At 45.0% G+C, this 19,044-nt stretch overlaps 2 protein-coding genes across 3 annotated transcripts in view; both read right to left on the bottom strand.

The window, feature by feature from the left end:
- si:ch211-14k19.8 (mucin-5AC) overlaps window positions 1-5,665 on the bottom strand; it is a 39,063-nt gene extending 33,398 nt beyond the window's left edge. For both annotated transcript variants that reach the window (XM_060840749.1, XM_060840750.1), the window contains exon 1: window positions 1,980-5,665. In XM_060840749.1, the coding sequence (XP_060696732.1) occupies window positions 1,980-5,019 (3,040 nt within the window). In that variant the 5' untranslated portion in view covers window positions 5,020-5,665. The remainder of the gene's footprint in view (window positions 1-1,979) is intronic.
- On the bottom strand, window positions 5,019-12,295 carry LOC132825601 (uncharacterized). Its single transcript, XM_060840983.1, has 5 exons — window positions 12,159-12,295; window positions 11,155-11,314; window positions 8,083-8,440; window positions 5,967-6,611; window positions 5,019-5,146 (listed from the first exon to the last, which is right to left on the bottom strand). Exons 1-5 carry the CDS (start codon window positions 12,293-12,295, stop codon window positions 5,019-5,021), a joined length of 1,428 nt encoding a protein of 475 aa, XP_060696966.1.
- Between the last annotated feature and the right edge of the window lie 6,749 nt (window positions 12,296-19,044).

The following is a 19,044-nucleotide window of genomic DNA, read 5'->3' as shown; positions in this document are numbered from 1 at the left end:
AGTTCTTTACCGCTCCTGAAGTGTTGTCAAAAACCAGGAATCATAAATACAAGATAGCCAGTAATTAAGCAGGAGAAAGTGATTACTCTCTGGACAAATTACTATGCGGAACTCACTACCATGTCGCATAGTTGAAGCAAACAGATACATTTAAAGGGAAGGAGCAGAAGGATTATGCTGATCAGGCTAGATAGAGAAGGGTGAAGGAAACATTATCAGAGCATAAATATCAGCATAGATCATTTAAATGAAATGGTCTGCTTCTGTATTAGAAACTGTAAGCAAAATTCAATCTTGGAAGAAAGTGAACCAAAGAAGAGGCCTGACTAAGACAGAAATGATGAAATACTGTATTCTGTGACAGACAGACTGGCTTGTGGAACATCCGACTGAAGCCTAGAGTTTGCACACTGGCTGCAGTCCAATATCAGGGTTGTTTTATTGATAAAAATGTTGGAAACTGTGATCATTTTTCCACATCAACATTTTAGACCAAACCCTAAGCAAGTTGAGGACTTGTTATGATTTCCCTTCCATTGTCAGTGTGATATTCCTGATTAAACCACACCCCACCCCAGCATGCTCCCACTCAATACTGCCACTCCTGCTCTTCAAATTTCTCCAACTTTCAACTCCTCACATGATCCCTCCTTAATTTCCCATTCCGTAAATATCACCTCCTTTTACTAATGTTTCTTGTGTATTCTTGCTATATCCCACTGCTCCCAATGTCTTCTCTCTATATCCCATTGTTCCCGACACCTGTATATACCTACTGTTCCCACAGTCTATGTCTCCATAACACACTACTAGATCAGTCTTTTGTATAAACTAAGGGCTAATCAGAAACACAAACATTAATTGCTGGGACAACTCAGCTGGTCTGGCAGCATATTGGAGAGCAAGCACAGTTAATGTTTTGAGTCTAGAGACTGTTCTTCATAGTCATTGCAAAACTTCAGAACTGACCGATATACCAACCTTTTCTGAGCCAATAGAAAATTCTGAAGAAGGCTAACTGGACCTAAAACATTAACTCTGCTTTCTCTCCACAGATGCGGCCAGACCTGCTAAGTTTTCCCAGCAATTTCAGTTTTTGTTTCTGGTTTCCAGCATCCACAGTTTTTTTTTTCTTTGCTAATGGCTCAATGGTCCTCTCAAATCCTATATCACTGATGTGAAAAAGAACAGAATTACTTCATTAGCCGCAAAGTGGATATCTTCAGAGACAAAAGGCACTACATGAATGAACATTCTTTTTTTATTCCCAGACAGCCCTGGTTCTACAATTGATATTGCTGTTTCACTAATAGTGTCTATGTGACTACATGTCCAGAATTTCAATGATGTCCATTGCTTTCAATGTCCCAGAGTCCAGAAAAGTTCCTAAAAGTAGTTCACATGTCTCAGTTTCCATCCTGTCTCTTGTTGTCAAACATAAACTGGGTCAGCAAAAGAGAAAAGATGTGTGAAATTTTGTGCGCCTTCCTGTGAGCTTCCATTATCATGCATTACATTATATTACATGCACTGTATCCCTCCCACTATCAGTCCCATGACACTTCCAAAGGTTTGTGCAAATGGCTTCACTGTTGAGAATATCTTTTAATGATCCGCAGAATAGTGTTGCCAAATCTGGATTAACATATTCTGACAATGTTATCACACTGACTTCCCACCTTCGGCTGCCCCCTCCCCCAGATCCCTGCCTTCCATCACCTCTCACAATCATCACATCACCTTCCCACGGCTTTACAATACCCAATTTTGACTTTTGACCCCATCACTTTGGACAATTCTATTGAAAGTAACTGAGGAAACCATCAGTTGCCTCCAATCATCTAACTCCCAGGGAACGACTTGTACTGGATTGCCCTATACACAGATTGTCAATGTTACTACTCAATACAATAAGCAGAGAAACTCTGACCTGGGGTCAGAGGGCAGCTCTGACCATTCTAACTGAATGGTTAATTCACCTTTGATCATCGGCAGCTCATTTTCCACAATGAAAATGCTTTTGTGTCTCTCCATTGGAGTAAACGACAGGACTGAATTCGACAGCTCGAGTGTGGCCGGGACATATTGCTGCGTTGCAGTTTGTACAGCTCTCTCTGGTGGCGTTGTGTCGGTGGGCAGGTGCAGTGGCCAAGACGTTGGCACTGGTGACGTTGATGTTCCGGTTCCGAGAGTGGGTGAAAATAGAGAGGGGCCACCCATCCCTGATGTCCAGCTATTGTCACTGCCAGGTGTTACAGCAGTGGGATCTTTGAAAGTGGTCACAGACCTGGGTATCATTGTAACTGCTGGATGTGGTGTGGTTCCTTCAGGGGGCGCTGAAGACCCTGAGGTTGGTGCTACCCCATGACTGATTGATGACGTCTCTAAATCAGACCAATTCCAAGTCCAAAAGTGCTCAGTTATGACAGTGTGCACAGTAGCAAATGTTGACAATATTTCTTTTTGCCACCATTCATTTGCCCAAGGCTTGACTGTTTGAGCAGCATCACGTTGAAGGTCCTTCGTGTCAACGCGTGTGACACTGGGCCCGAGAGAACCATCAACAGGTTGCGATCCTGACTGGTTCACCTGCAGGGCCCAAGACGAGGGAGATCCCACACCAGTTGCAATAGTTTCTTCCTCTTCAGCAGCAGAAGAAAAAGCTGGAGGTGAAGGAGGTGTAACCTTCAAATTCACAATGTTTTGCCAGGTTGTTTCCCTGAGATCTGAGACACCAGAGGTTTCCGAGGGGCTGCTGAGCATTTGCGAATGCCCTGTGCCAGTCTGGTCAGATGATAGTCGAGATGCTGTCTCAAAGGTGGATACAAATGGCAGAAGCTGTGGAATGTCTGTCACTGTAACAACAGAGGAGGTCAGTCCTGGGAGTGCAGGGGATGCCATGGCTCGGGAATCAAGCTGCATTTCACTCCAGGATCCTTGGATCAAAGTTGGTGTTCCTGAGGTAACCACTGGTTTGTTCAGTACAGTTCCCTCCTGGAACGTTTGGTTCATTGCTGTGGCTGAGGTCTCTCTCAGCCTCTCACCATCAGACATTTGGGGCTCCAATTTGCTATATGGGAATGATATTGTATTTCCCCTGGACACTGTGGTATTACTTGAAGTTGACGCAATGGTTTCTCTGACACTGGTCAGGGGTAGAGGTTCCTCGAAGCTTGTTGAAGGTTGCTCTGGCAACTCTGAGAGTGACAAGGTTGGAAAGATCTCCCGAGATGGAGATGCACTGTGATCATCTCCAATAAATAGTGAGCTTACATTTGCTACTGTCTGTGATGTGATGGACTCTGGTGCAGGTGTTCTTAGGTTGAACAATGGGACTTTGTCTCTAGATACAACATTATGTCCAGTCGAAGATCTTCCTGTATTTTCTCCTCCAACATTTGGTGGTAAAATGGTTCTTCTCTCAAACCAAAGGGGTTTTTCAGAAGGCTTTGTGTGAGCCATCATTTCAGTAGCACTGTCACGGAGAGTATTCCCTCTGCCACTGTCCTTTTTGGCCATTGATATGCCAGAAATTACCCAGAATCCTGTACTGCCTTCAGCCCTCTGAGTAACCTCTAACCTTTGGCTGTGATTGGCTGATTCCTTAGTCATCCTGTCTTTGGTGAAGGTGAATTGTGTCACATTCCCATTATCCTTAAGGGTGGTGTCTCTAACAGTCAGAGTCTCAGACTCCCAGCCTGTAACATCACCACCACCCCCTGTAACTTCACTTGACACTATTTCACCTCCACTTGCAACATCAGAAATGGCTGTGAGACTTATACCTGAAGTGAATGAAAAGGATCTGGGGAATTTGTTAGTGGACATAAGGTCATTGTCACCCGTTACTGCCGACAATGGGCGAGCTCTCTGTGTTGTGTCAGCACCACTCAGAGAGCTAACTGCCGAAACTATTTCAGGGAGACGTGCAGTGGGCCCTGACTCAGAGTTCACTGCTGCTGTATCTGTTTCAGCATCATTAGCAACTTCCTGTCCTGGAAGATTTGAAGAATGGGTCATCAATTCAGGAATTTCAAACATGTTCCAGGCACGGGATGTCGGTTTAATCACTACTGGGCCAAAGGTTTGGGTAAAAGATCCATCAAAATCTGGTGAAAAGCCTTTAAAATCCAATGTTGAATGAGTGTTTTCTAACGGATTCGCTGACCCTGCCACCGAATCTATTTTGAGGTTATTTACAAGAGATTGTGTGTTTATATTTTGAGTGGAGAGCAATTCTGATGTAGGAAGGTCAGTGGGCTGAGAGAAGGAAAGCAAGTGTTGATCTGATTCACTTTCCTGTTTCCTGTCCTGGTCTGGCTGAGGTGTGACAGGCTCTCCAGGGCTGGCAGGGAGACTCGGAACGGAGTTTTGGCTCTGGCTCTCACTCTGTGCCGTGTCACTTGCTGTACTGGATCTTTCCACCCTACTCACAGAACCACTCCCCCGGGACATCTCTACCACACCCTGCAGAACACTCAGTGGGGTTGAAAACTCATGGGCTGGAGTCGAAGTAACTGGAATCTCCACTTCATCCTGTAACTCAGATTGTGTCACTAGGTCAACCTCATAGCCTGCCGAAAGAGCAAGTCCACGTTCGGACGAATGGTCTTGCTGCCTGCTCCTCCCTTGGTGATGGAAAACCTCATCACCCGGAACATTAACTGGGACCAAGGACATTTCAGATTCCATTCCAGGAGGTTCTGTCCTCCTACTTGCTGATTGGTTTGTTGATTTTTGAACAGTTCTTGGTGAAATGCTTGTTAAAAGTTCTTCTGAAATTTTAGGCAAGACATTTGGTTCTCCCCCTGAAGTAATGACCAGATTGGTATTTGCATCGCTTGTAGTATCCACACCTTCTTGGCTCATGTTGATCTTTGTGGGGCCCACAGTCCCTGTGCTGGTCAGTGGCCACAGGCCTGAGTTGGACTCTGTGAAAGAGCCAGAGGATAAACCCCAGACTCCTTCTGATGAATCCACGACAGGCTGGCTGCTCAGTCTCGGTCTACTTTGACTCATTACATTTTCTTGGTCTTCTTGTGGAGATGTTGAAGACGGACCTGATAAATTTTCAAAGATATTGTCAGGTGGTAGTGAAGAGAACGGAAGGTGAGGGCTGAGTAGTAGGGTTGAGGTAAGGTTTGACCTGAAGGTGAGGGATGAAGTCGTAGAAAGGGAGCGTGGAGCAGGGCTGGATGGAGAGGGGGAGCTTGAAATAAGGATGGACTGAGTTGGGGTGCTCCGATATGGAATGGAGGGGGAGCTCCAACCTGGGCCGAAGGGGGAGCGAGTGCTTGGACCAAGGCTGGAGGGGGAGGGAGCACTCCACCTGAGGCCAGAGCGGGAGATCGTTCCCAGACTGAGGTCAGAGGGTGTTGGACTGAGACCAGAGGGTGCGGGGACGCTCAGACCGAGACCGGAGGGAGCGCTTGGACCAAGGCTAGGGGGTATCGGACCAAGGCTGGAATGGGAGGGGGATGAGGTGTATACACTGGGGCTGGAGGGGGAGGGGGGTGAGGTGTATACACTGGGGCTGGAGGGGGAGGGGGATGAAGTGAACACACTGGGGCTGGAGGGGGAGTGGGGTGAGGTGTACACACTGGGGCTGGAGGAGGAGGGGGGTGAGTTGTACACACTGGGGCTGGAAGGGGAGGGGGGTGAGGTGTAGACACTGGGGCTGGAGGGGGAGGAGGATGAGGTGTAGACACTGGGGCTGGAGTGGGAGGGGGGTGAGGTGTACACACTGGGGCTGGAGTGGGAGGGGGGTGAAGTGTACACACTGGGGCTGGAGTGGGAGGGGGGTGAGGTGTACACACTGGGGCTGGAGTGGGAGGGGGGTGAGGTGTACATACTGGGGCTGGAGGGGGAGGGGGAGGGAGGTGAGGTGTACACACTGGGGCTGGAGGGGGAGGGGGGTGAGGTGTAGACAATGGGGCTGGAGAGGGACGGGGATGAGGTGTACTCACTGGGGCTGGAGGGGGAGGAGGATGAGGTGTAGACACTGGGGCTGGAGGGGGAGGGGGAGGGGGATGAGGTGTACACACTGGAGCTGGAGGGGGAGGGGGGTGAGGTGTATACACTGGGGTTGGAGGGGATGTGTGAGCGTGGACTGGAATTGTAAGAGGATAATAATTGTATAATGGATGTTAGGTAAGGATGGGGCCTGGTGTTGGATTCTGAAACAGCAGCAACTTTAGGGCTTGCAAGACTTGGTGAAATTTTTGGTTTTTCCTGGGAGGTTTGACATCCCAGAGATTTGGGGTGAAATTTGGTTCTGGAATCTGACTTGGAATTTCTTCTTTTTGGGATTTCTCTTGGCTGTGACTGGGTTTGAGTCCTCTGTCTCTGTCCTGATAGAATGCCTGGGAGCTTTGGACGTCTGGGATACCAGGAAACCTGATGAATCCAGGGAGACCCCGGTCTCTCTTGCACATTCGACGTCCCGGGGTATTGTGAAATAATCAGCTGCCCTTGTCCAGTTGATGTTGAGTACATCCCACCTTCTCGTTGACTGAGATCCTGCTCATTCTCTGCTGACGGTAATGGAGTCACAGTTCGTAGCTCCAAGGCTCGTGCGTCAATTTCTCTCCGGTTAGGGTCTGGTATAAGCACTGAGAATGAAAACAAGAAATGATTGGAATTCCATCAGCAGAGCCATGCATTCAGAGATATAATTGGCATTTTAATATCACTCAAGCTGCATTGCTCCCTCATCCTTTATACCATGTTGAACATTTGACTGACAAATAGAATGCTAACCATACCTATACCAGTTAGTGACAAACACTTTAAAAGGGAGCCAACACACAGAAAAATACACAAACTGCATTCACGTAGCACCTAAAGGATCTCAAAGCATTCCTCTAGCAGCACCATCAAAGCCACATAAGGAGGTAAGCCAGCAGACCACAAAATCCTCTGTCAACGAGACAGGTTCTATGGAACACCTGAGAAGAGAAAGAGAAACAATGCAGAGAGGCTTATGGATGGAATTGTGCAGTTTATGGTCTGAAGGTGGTCAATAGTGGCAATGTTTAAAAAAAAAGACTAGGTTTGGATCAAGCACTGGAGAGTGGGATTAGTTTTATAAAGGTGTTTCAGCGAGCAAAGCAGGCAATGGGCCGAATAGCCTAATTCAATGCTGAAATTTTCTGTTTCTGTGAGTCAGACACACAAAGATACAGATATGGTTACATGAGACACACCTAAGAGTGAGGGAGGTACAGACAGTTAATACAGATTGACAAAGGCACACACAATTCAACAGCCTGAGGTGAAAGTTACCACTGCATCATCGTCCATATCACAAACTGCATCCTTTTCATAGCTTTGTTGCATTAAGGATACTATTAAATTGGAGAAGGTTCAGAAGAGATTTACCTGGATGTTGCCGGGAATAGAGTGTTTGAGCTATAAGGAGAGGCTGGATAGGCTGGTACTTTTCTCACTGGATCATAGGAGATTGAAGGGTGACCTTTATAGAGGTTTACAAAATCATGAGGGGTAGAGATAAGGTGAATGGTAAGTGTCTTTTGCCTAAGGTGGGGGATTTCAAGATAAGGGCCATACTTTTAAGGTGAGAGGAGTAAGATTTTAAAAAGGACATGAAGGGCAACTTTTTTTTGCAGAGAGTAATTTATATGTGGAATGAACACTCAGAGGATATGGTGGATACAGGTATAGTTACAATGTTTAAAAGACATTTAGATATGTACATGAATAAGAAAGTTTGGAGGGATATAGGCCAAGAGCAGGAACATGAGACTAGTATAATTTGGGATTATGGTCGGCATGGACTGGTTGGACTGAAGGGTCTGTTTCCATGCTGTATGACTCTATAATCCTTCAGTACACAGGCTGCTCTCTGAGGTATCTGATGGTGAGCTTAACCTGAGGGTCACCACACTCAGGCAATAGGCAAGGCTGAGAGAATGGGGCCTTCACAGAGATTTCAGTAGGTCCAGGAATTGAACCGCTCCACATAACACATCAGTCTTTCAGCTAACTCAGCTACCAAGCCTCTATTTCATGCAGAAGGCTGTAAACATTTCTAAACGTGGTTTATAATGTATCATAACTCACGCGAGTATCGAAGTGCAAATCCTTGTTTCATGCCATAAGCTGTTTGTAAGGTAACGACAGCCGTCCCTTTTCCTCGGAACACCAGCTTTCTGCCAACTTCAGGAATACTCTGGAATGGGTCACAGAACCGCCTTTCCTTCTGTGTTGGTCCCAGTATGATGGCCAGGTATGTCGAGGTACAGCTGGCATCTGTCCAGGACACAGTCTGGTAGGAGATAACCTCTAACTCAAGAGTCTCTGTTGAGGCTGCTTGCAGAATCCAGGAGCACTTGGTTCCATTGACAGAGTTAGTCATCAGCAGGGCATACCGCAGGGTATTATGGGTGACTGTGGGCAGCAGAACACCACCACAATCTGGCTGCATTGAAGAGGGCAGAAATCCTGTAGGACATAGGCTCCTGATTAGTAACTTGTCTTAGTTCAGACAAGTTTGAATTCTTGATCAATAAAATTCAGGCTCTTTGTTAAAACTCCTTGAGGAGCTCACTGTAACTGTAACCTCCTCCAGCCCTACAGGCCTCTGAGATACTTGCATTTCTCCTCTTGAGCATCCTTGAGTTTAACCACTGGTGGTCAATCAAGGTCCTGAGCCCTACAATCTCCTCCCCAAACTTCTTGGCCTCTTTCTCTTCCTTTTCTCAACAAGTTAAATCCTACTTCTTAGACCAAGCTGTTGGAAATCTATTCCATTATGTCTCCATTTAATCCAATGTCAGTTTTGTTTGCTAATGCTCCAGTCACATGCCTGCTACACTTTCAAAGTTAATTAATTCCTTCATGTAATGTGTGTTTGTGTCACTGGCAAGGCCAGCATTTGTTGTTCATCCCTGATTGTCCTTGAACTGAGTGGTTTGTTGGGTCATTTTCAAGGCAGTGATGAGTTAGTCATTCATGTGGTCAAAATAGATAAAGACAGCAGATTTCCTTCCCCAAAGAGTATTAATGAATCATCTGGATTTTTATGACACTCATCAATAGCAATTTTATACTTACTGACTAGCTTTCAATTCCAAATTTTATTCATTGAATTCAAAACTCAATCATGGTCAGGTGTGAACCGTGAGCCCCTAGATTACCAGTCCAGTGATATCACCAGTGTGCAACTATCTTCAGCCATGTTAAAAGTGCTATAATGGTACAAGTTCTTATGTCTTTATTTACGAATTTCTCCTATTATCACTTCCCATAGGCATCAGTTCTTGCCATGTTACCATTCAGCCACCATCTGCCCTTTTATACTTCATCTACAACTGAGCCACAGTCCTAGTCTCAGAGGATCAGAGGCTCCCAAAACAAAGCACCTAACCCCTGAGCACAAAGAAAGAATTCAGTCTGTTACTTCCATAAGACCTTACACAACATTAGGGCAGGCTAATGGAGTGCCTTTGAAATGCAGTCATGTTGTGAAGGGGCAGCCAATTTGCATACTCCTAGATTTCAAACAAGAACAATTTGAAAATTAATCTTAACATCATGGCATGGACAGAGAACACAGGGGGCTAACACCTTCAACACATTGTCTAGCCACGACCATTGTTAACAGATAACCTGAGAATGCAACTTTTTTTTAAAAAAAAGGTTTTGTGATTTACACATGAAATAAGTGAAACTGTCATGATATTCTAACAGATGACAGGCTTAACAGACAATCAATATTTCAATGTATAATTTCAGTTACATCACACTGTGAATTTTTGCTATAAATTCTGTGTGTTAGGATTGAGCCCTCCACTACCACCTGATGAAGGAGCGATGCTCTGAAAGCTAGTGTGCTTCCAATTAAACCTGTTAGACTATAACCTGGTGTTGTGATTTTTAATTTTGTACACCCCAGTCCAATACCGGCATCTCCAAATCAAGAACAATTTGATAATGGTCAAATGATCCGTTTTAGTGTCATTGCTCAAAGGTTAAATATATCAACCCAGGACATAAAAGACAATTCTCCTACTCACCTATGAAATACTCCACTGAGACCTGTTATCACCTTTTACATACATGCTCTATCTTGTTTTCTTCTTTTTTTTGTAGACACCCGGGCTCTAACGTAAATCTCTTGTTGTTTTTTCCCCCGCACTCCCGCCTAACTGCAGTAGTGCTTATTTTTTCCCCAGCACCCATAGTGATGCTCTATCTTGTATAAACATACCCACAATTTAGTCTGTGTCAGGACAGAAAGAGCTGGAATATTCAGACCTGTCACATACACAGTCAGTGCTCAACAGTTAACCCTGTTATGTAGACATAATCAGTGCATGACAGTCAGGCCTGTTAATAATATACAGTGCAAGATAGAAATCAATTACATACACACCGCTAGACAGAAGGCCCCACTGCGAGCACAGAGTTCCAGGTTGAGGGCCCTGTTATGCACACTTCTTCAGACACAGTCACAAACAGTTCCGTTCTGTACGGTAGCATATCAAGGAAACAAACAAATATTGGAGTTTGACTCTATCCACACAAACCAAAGACATCTCTTACTTGAACCAGATTACATTTACCTGCATGTGAGGCACTGGGAAGGTCCAATAACTGAAGTGCCATTTAACTTCAACAAAAAGACCTCAGACAGTGGGCTTCCCCCACTGAACCTTGGCAGCAGCTGCCCCCACACGTTAATGCATCTCACAGCACATAGTCCTATACCTTAGAACATGCCAGTCTGCAACATTTGGTCAGGCTCAATTCCTGTTCTGGAAGACCAACAAGTTTCGGGCAGACCAAAGAGCATTTTTCACGAAGTTGATGGTTCTCCAAGCACAGTCAATGTTTGTCTCAGTGTGCATCTTGGGCATCAGATCGTACAGCACAGTATCCTGTGTTACAGAGCTGCTTGACAAAATCCACTGCATCTCTCTCCAGACTTCCTTAACAAAGGCACATTCCAGGAGGAGATGTGTGACAGTCTCCACCCCGCTCCCCTTCCCCAGCCGCTTCTCGCCTTGGTGATACACTCCTCCCAAGTCATACCCCGTCCCTCTGAACCATATTCCCAGGTAATCTGCCCCGATGGTGAAGGGGATAAAGGCTCAGTCAGCTCAGTTCCCAAACAATATGGCTTTGATTTACCTTGGCTCCCAAGGCCAGATCTGACAGCAGATCCGAGCAGAAAGCAGCGACATTATCCACGTACAGGGAGGCTCTGACCAACAGGCCTCCGCTGCCCGGAATAATCATCCCTTTCAGGCTTGCATCCTTCCCGATGGACTCAGCAAAAAGCTCTGTACAACTCAAAAACAAGGCAGGAGAGAGTGGGCAGCCCTCCCTGACTCAGGAGTGATCAGGAGACTTTCTGATTCCCAACCATAGATTGAGACTGCACTAACAATGTTGGCGTAGAGTAACCAAAAACCAAAAGAACCGCGCGTGCTATAAATAAGAAACAAAAAACAGGAGCTGCTGGAAAAGCTCAGCAGATCTGGCAGCATCTGTAAAGAGAAATCAGAATTAACTTTCGGGTCTGGTGACCCGTCATCAGAAATCCTGGATGTGTGTTACTGTAGAGCAGTCGGATTCCCTCCTCAAAGCCAATTGTGGACAATTAGTCCCACTGGTAAATGTGCTATATCCTGTCCAAGGCTGCACCCCCCTTAACCCCGTCATGCACCAAGGCAATTGTATCCCTGAGGCTCTCAGACATCATCCAGCCTGGTATAGGACAAGTTGGATCAGGGTGAATCACCGATCCCAGATCAGATCTGACCAGGTTGGCGATGACCTTAGACAGGATTGTGCAATTGTCCTATTACACACAGCTCAAGGCAGAAAACCCCGTTACACACGTGGACAGTGTTAGATAGAAAGCCCTGTTAGGGTTACTGTTAGAACTCTCCTCCCTCATACAGCACAGGGGACCAGCAATTTCTAAGTACTATGATTTGTAGGGTTAATACAAACCCCCTCCCCCCTTCACCACAAACACAAAATGCATGAATTGCAATACACTGCAATGTAGCAGAATAAAATTTGATACAATAAATACATTGCAAACTAATGCGATATAAAGTAGATTTCCCTTTTTCCAAACCCAACCGCTGTATAACGGTGCCGGAGTGAGTGAGTGCTGGGGTTACCTGAGCTGGTGAGAAGCAGCATCAGCAATTGCCAGACCGCCCGGGCCAACATGGTCCGGTGCTGTCCCGTGGCTGGAGCGCAAGAAGCCGAGGTTCCGGGAGAGCGGAGCTAGCGGTGGCCGGTCTGGGAGCTGCATTTATTTGAAGCGAGGGTCAGAGCGGCAGGAGGATGGCTCGGCGCTGTCGATATCTCAGCGCTTGTGCTTGGGAGGCAGCCCTGAAAGGATTTCCGTCTGAGGGTGGTCAGAGGAGAAATCCGCATGACCAAGCTGGGGGAGGGTTGTGGGGAGGATAAAGGACTGATTGGGGGAGAAAACTGCACAAGAAAGAGAACGCAGCCCGAGAGGGGAAGGAAACGAGAGCAGGAAAAGACAGTGTGCTGGCAGAGATAGAGGTGAGGCGAGAGGAAAAAAAAGTCTAGAGGAAACATCCTGAAAGATTGGGCTGATCGTGCCTGTACTAACTGAAAGCTGTCCAGTTAGTCCCACTATAGGCTTTTTGTTTTTTTTAAAAAAGGAGCATATACGGATAATTGATTGCCTATTCGAGGGATTTAGCGTGCCATGAAGTGCTGTATATTTATTCGAAAATACGCCTTAAGGCGACAAAAAGGAATTCGGAGACATTTCCTTTCCTCAAGCGCCCTCCAGGTTTTTCAGGAACTCGAAGGCACGCCTCATACTGAACTCGAGATAAAATTCCGACTCACTGCCCTCTGTGGACAGGCGCACGTCGGCTGCAGATCACTTTCTAATAAAGCTGACAGCATAAATCATTCCTGTTTGTAAGCTACAGCCGTATTTCTAGCTCATTTTGCTTGCTCTTCCTGAGATTCATCGTGCTATTCAAACATCTATACTGAGCACAGTTAAGGGCGGGAAAATAAATCACACAACACCAGGTTATAGTCCAACAGGTTTATTTGGAAGCACTCGCTTTCAAAACGCTGCTCCTTTGTGCAGCGTGGTGGTTGTGGAGTAAAAGATCGTAATACAGAATTTATAGCAAAAGTTTAGTGTGATATAACTGAAATTATATATTGAAAAAGACCTGGATTGTTTGTTAAGTCTCTCATCTTTTAGAATGAACAGGTTTTCAGTTCTTTCATATGTAAATTCAGAACATTTAAAAGTTACATTCTCAAGTAAGATTAGATTAGATTCCCTAAGAGTGCAGAAACAGACTCTTCGGACCAACAAGTCCACACCGACCCTCCGAAGAGTAACCCACGTAGACCTCTTCCCCAACTCCCTACTAATACACCTAACACTATGGGCAATTTAGCATGGCCAATTCACCTTCCCTGCACATCTTTGTGACTGTGGGAGGAAACCCACACAGACACGGGGAGAACGTGCAAACTCCACGCAGACAGTCGCCAGATGCTGGAATCGAACCGGGACCGTAGTGCTGTGAGGCAGCAGTGCTAACCACTGACCCACTGTGCCACCCAAAACTTTAATAATTGGTGTTATGGCGGCCCAGATAATGCATTTAAGGTGTGAGGTGTCCTGTATGAGACTGTCTGTGCCATAATGGTCAGCCTGATTTTAATCTAAAAAATGGATTTACAGAATCTTACATGGGTTCATGCAGTTTTTGAACAAAGTAAAATGTAATTCTGCAAGTACAAATTCACCTCACAAACTTGTGTGTGTGTGTGGGGGGGGGGGGGTGGGGGAGGATTTAGGAGTGTCTGTGAGAGAGTGTATATTTGTGTGTGTGTAAAAGGGTATAAATCTGTGAATGGTGCACATGAGAGACTGCATGAATGTATGGATCAGTAGGCGAGTGTGCGTGTTTGTAGGAGTGTGAGTGTGTGCGTGTGCGTGTGTATAGTGCAATGAGGTCACCTGTAGTGTAACATGAACCCAAGGTCCCAATTGAGGCCATTCCCATGGGTACCAAACTTGGCTATCAGCCTCTACTTGGCCATTTTGCGTTGTTGCCCGTCCCGCATACGCCAGTAACCCCACATGACAGCATTGCATCAACAACCTCAGTACTCAACACTAACAACCGCCAATCTCTGAACACCGTCCTGCAAATCATTTGCTTTATCCTCGACCACAACATTTTCACCTTTGACAACCAATTCTTCATCCAGACACACGGAACAGCCATGGGGACCAAATTTGCACCCCACTATGCCAACATTTTCATGCACAGGTTCAAACAAGACTTCTTCTCTATTCAGGACCTCCGACCAAAACGAGACACCAGGTACACTGACGACATTTTCTTCCTCTGGATCCATGGACGAGGAGTCATTAAAACAACTACAGTGATATCAAAGAGTTTCATCTCAACATCAAACTCACCATTGATTACATTCTAGATCTCTCTCATTCTCGGATACATGCATCTCCATCAAGAATAGGCACCTCAGCACCTCACTCTACCACAATCCCATGGATAACCCCATGATGCTACACTTCTCCAGCTTCTACCTGAACCATATTATTCAAACAGCCATCCCCTATGCATACACAGGATCTGTTCTAAACTTAGTGATCTTGGACTAAGCCGCACTCTCTGCAACTGGATCCTTAGTTTTCTGATCCACAGGCCACAATCAGTGAAGATTGGGGACAACATTTCATCCTCTTCAACACTGGAGCCCCCCAGGGGTCTGTATTCAGCCCCTACTGCACTCACTGCATATCCATGACTGCATCGCCAAATACCAGACTAATGCCATTTACAAGTTCACTGATGACACCACCATAGTCAGTCGAATCTCAGATGGCAATGAAACAGACTACAGATGGGAGATGGAAGACCTGAAAAAATGGTGCACTGAGAACAACCTAGCTCTCAATGCCACCAAAACCAAGGAACTCATTATTGACTTTCAGCGGGATGTTACTCATGCCCCCCCCCATACATTAACAGCACAGAGATGGAATGAATGGAGTGTGTCAAGCTCCTGGGAGTGGTCATCAATAACTAGCTTTCTTGGACTCTTCATGTGGACATGCTGGTTACAAAGGCCCAACAACGTCTCTTCTTCCTCAAGCAACTGAGGAAGTTTGGCATGATGGCGAATACCCCAGCCAACTTTTATAGGTGTGCCAACAAGAGCATTCTGTTTGGACGCATCACTACCTGGTATGGCAACATTCAAGATTAAAGACAGTTACAAAAAGTGGTGAACTCAGCCCGGACAATCACAAAGGCCAACCTCCCATCTATAGAATCCATCTACCAGACCCGCTGTAAAGGAAAGGCCGCCAGCATTCTCAAAGATCTATCCCACCCGGGGAATGTTTTCTACAACCTCTAACATCAGGGAGAAGATGCAGAAACCTGAACACACACCAGCTGGTTTCATAGCCGTTTCTACCCTACTGTTGTTAGAATACCGAATGGACTCAAACTCTTAACATTCACCTGTACCTGTGTTTTTGCTGCTGGTTACCAATTATTTACTCATCCATGCTACTTAACTATCTGATCTGCCTGTATTGCTCACAAGACAATGCTTTGCACTATGCCTCAGTACACAACAATAAATTCAATTCACTTCAGATGAGGAGGAACATGACGGACATCTGGAAGTTCTCAAGGATGTCCTCATCAAGATGGGGTACGATGCTCATCAACCACCAGTTTCAACGTGCCACAGCGAGAAACCATAATGACCCCCTCAGGAGACAGACAAGCTGCAAGTGACAGGGTACCCTTCATTGTCCAGTAGTTCTCAGGAGCCAAAAAACTATGCCACATTCTTTGCAGCCTGCAACACATTATCAATGAGGATGAGCACTTTGCCAAGACCTTCCCTACACCACTTCTCACCTTTAACCAACCAGCAAACCTCAAACAGATCATTGCTTGTAGCAAACTGCCCAGCTTTCAGGCGAACACCATACAACCTTGTCACGGTGGATGCTGCAAGATGTCAGTATCAACATGCATACCACCATTATGCGTACAGACATCTCCCACCATGCACATGACAGGTACTCGCGCAACTCAGCCAATGTTGTCTCATACGCTGCAGGCGAGGATGCCGAGGCATGGTATATTGGAAAGACCGAGCAGAGGCTACGCCAACGGATGAATGGACACCACACAACATCAACAGACAGGAGTGTTCCCTCCCAGTCGGAGAACACTTCAGCTGTCCAGGACATTCGACCTTGAACCTACGGGTGACTGTCCTCTAAAGCAGACTTCAGGACAGGCAACAACGAAAAGTGGCCGAGTAGAGGCTGATAGCTAAGTTTGGTACCAATAGGGATGGCCTCAACCGGGACCTTGGGTTCATGTCACTACAGGTGACCCCATGGCACTATACACACACACACACACACACACTCTCCTACAGACCCATTCACTCACGTAGACCCTGAAAATGTGCTGGAAAAGTGCAGCAGCTCTGATCTCCAGCATCTGCAGTCCTCGCTTACTCACGTAGACCCTCCCTCACATGCTCACACATACACTCTCTCAAAGACTTGTACCCCTTTACACACTCACAGACACTCAACCCCACCCCACCTCCCCTCCCCACGCACACATACACAAGTTTGTGGGCTGTATTTGTACTTGCAGAATTACATTTTACTTTGCTCAAAGAACTGCAGGAATCCATGCAAGATTCTGTAAATCCATTTTTTAGATCAGAATCAGTCTGAACATAGGGGCACAGACAGTCTAACACAGGGCAGCTCACATCGTAAATGCATTATCTTGGCCAACATGACACCAATTGTTAAAGTTCACTTGAGAATGTAACTTTAAAAAATGTTCTGGGACTTACATATGAAAAAACTGAAACCAACACGTTCATTCTAAAAAGATGAGAGACTTAACAAACAATCCAGGTCTTTTTCAATATATCATTTCAGTTACATCACACTGTAAACTTTTGCTATAAATTCTGTCTTACGATCTTATACTTCACAACCACCTAAATGAAGGAGCATCGCTCCGAAAGCTAGTGCTTCCTAATACTGTAAAACCTGTTGGACAATAACCTGGTGTTGTGTGATTTTTAACGTTGTACACCCTAGTCCAACACCAGCACCTCCAAATTACAGTTAAGGGAGGCTGGACTGGGGACACCAGAGCTTTAATGTCCCAGAGCCAAACTTGGAACAGAACCTAGTTCTGATCTCCATGTCACACAAAAGAAGAGGAATTAGAAAAGGTACAAAATAAAACACAACAGAATTAAGAGGCTCGAGGAGTTTGCAGAGATTTACAAGAGTTATACCAAAAACATGGGGATTGTACATCAGGAAAGAATTGGCAGCCTGGTCTCTGTCTTGAGAAAAGGCCAAATGCAAATTTAATATGGGTCTTTAAAACAATGATAGATTGGCTGAGATTATGTAGAAATGGGAAGGGCATGACCAGAAACCATCAGTATAAGGCTGTCACCAAGAAATCCAACAAGGTATTCAGAAGGGACTTTACCTAGAGCTAAAAATCACACACCACAAGGTTATAGTCCAACAGGTTTATCTGGAAGCACTAGCTTTCGGAATGCTGCTCTTTCTTCAGGTGGTGCGGAGTAGAAGATCATAAGACACAGAATTTATAACAAAAGTTTACAGTGTGATGTAACTGAAATTATATATTGAAAAAGACCTGGATTGTTTGTTAAGTCTCTCATCTTTCAAAATGAACACGTAGGTTTCAATTCTTTCTTATGTAAATCACACAACTTTTTTAAAAAAGGTTACATTCTCAAGTGAATTTTAACAATTGGTGTCACGTTGGCCCAGATAATGCATTGAAAGTGTGAGGTGCCCTTTGCGAGACTGTCAGACTGATTCTAATTCAAAAAACAGATTTACAGAATCTTACATGGATTCATGGATTACCTAAAGCTGTAAGAATATGGAATTTATTACCTTGGAGAATGGTTAAAGCAATCACATTTATGCATTTAAGGGGAAATAAAATAAGCATATGATAGAGAAGGGAATAGAGGATTATGATGATCCATTTAGAGGAGATAAAAACATGAATGGAAACTTGAGCAGAGCACAAATACTGACATGGACTAGTTGGGTTGAATGCCGGTATTACTCATCCTATTTGATTCTACTTTAATTAGATCTATAGCAATGCCTCCTTCTATGACTCAGTGCCAATTTTTGTTTGATCAATGTTTATGTGAAGCACTTTGGGACTATTTAAACTACATTAAAAGGTGCTACATAAATACAACGTGTTGCACAGCTCGATTACCTAATTGGCAAAATGAATGTAAATAGCCCAATAATTAATATTCATCTCATACCAAGAACATAACAGTACAGCAGTGAAATCAAATTTAAAATCATTTGTCTAAGAAAAATATCAAACAGACTGAAATTAAGCTAGAGTTTCAACTTGCCTCTACCAGCTGTTTTGATAGAGACCAGCGACATCTAAAGAACAGGAAAAACCAAGTCAATTCAGTTCCTCAAGCCTGTTCTGCCATTCATTTAAATCATGGATGATCAGGATGTTACCTGCTACCAGTGCAACTTTTCCCAGTTCAAAGCAACAGAAGCAACTTCTTTTCCCTGGAATGTGGAAGGTGGAGGGTGATTGGTTAGAATATTTTTACATAACTTTGAAAGGAAATGATTAAGCAGCTAAACAGAAAAATCCACCTTTTAGTGGGTGACAAGAGCCAAACTATTTAGGAAAGAAGTTCAGAAACACTTTTACATTCAGTGATTAAAATGTGGAACCGTCTCCAGCAAAAGATGGCAGATCACACCTCAATTAATAAACATGAATGCTAGCTGAATTAACAACTTTTAAAATCCAAGATCAGACTTTCACCAGCCAAAGCTGGTAAATGGAGTTAGGACAGGGATGAGTCACACTGTCATTGAAAGGTGGAATGGATTCAAATGTGCTGAGTGGCCTCCAGTTC

Source organism: Hemiscyllium ocellatum, chromosome 20 (assembly GCF_020745735.1).
Source record: "Hemiscyllium ocellatum isolate sHemOce1 chromosome 20, sHemOce1.pat.X.cur, whole genome shotgun sequence".
NCBI lineage: Eukaryota > Metazoa > Chordata > Chondrichthyes > Orectolobiformes > Hemiscylliidae > Hemiscyllium > Hemiscyllium ocellatum.
This window is presented reverse-complemented; position numbering and strand designations above follow the sequence as displayed.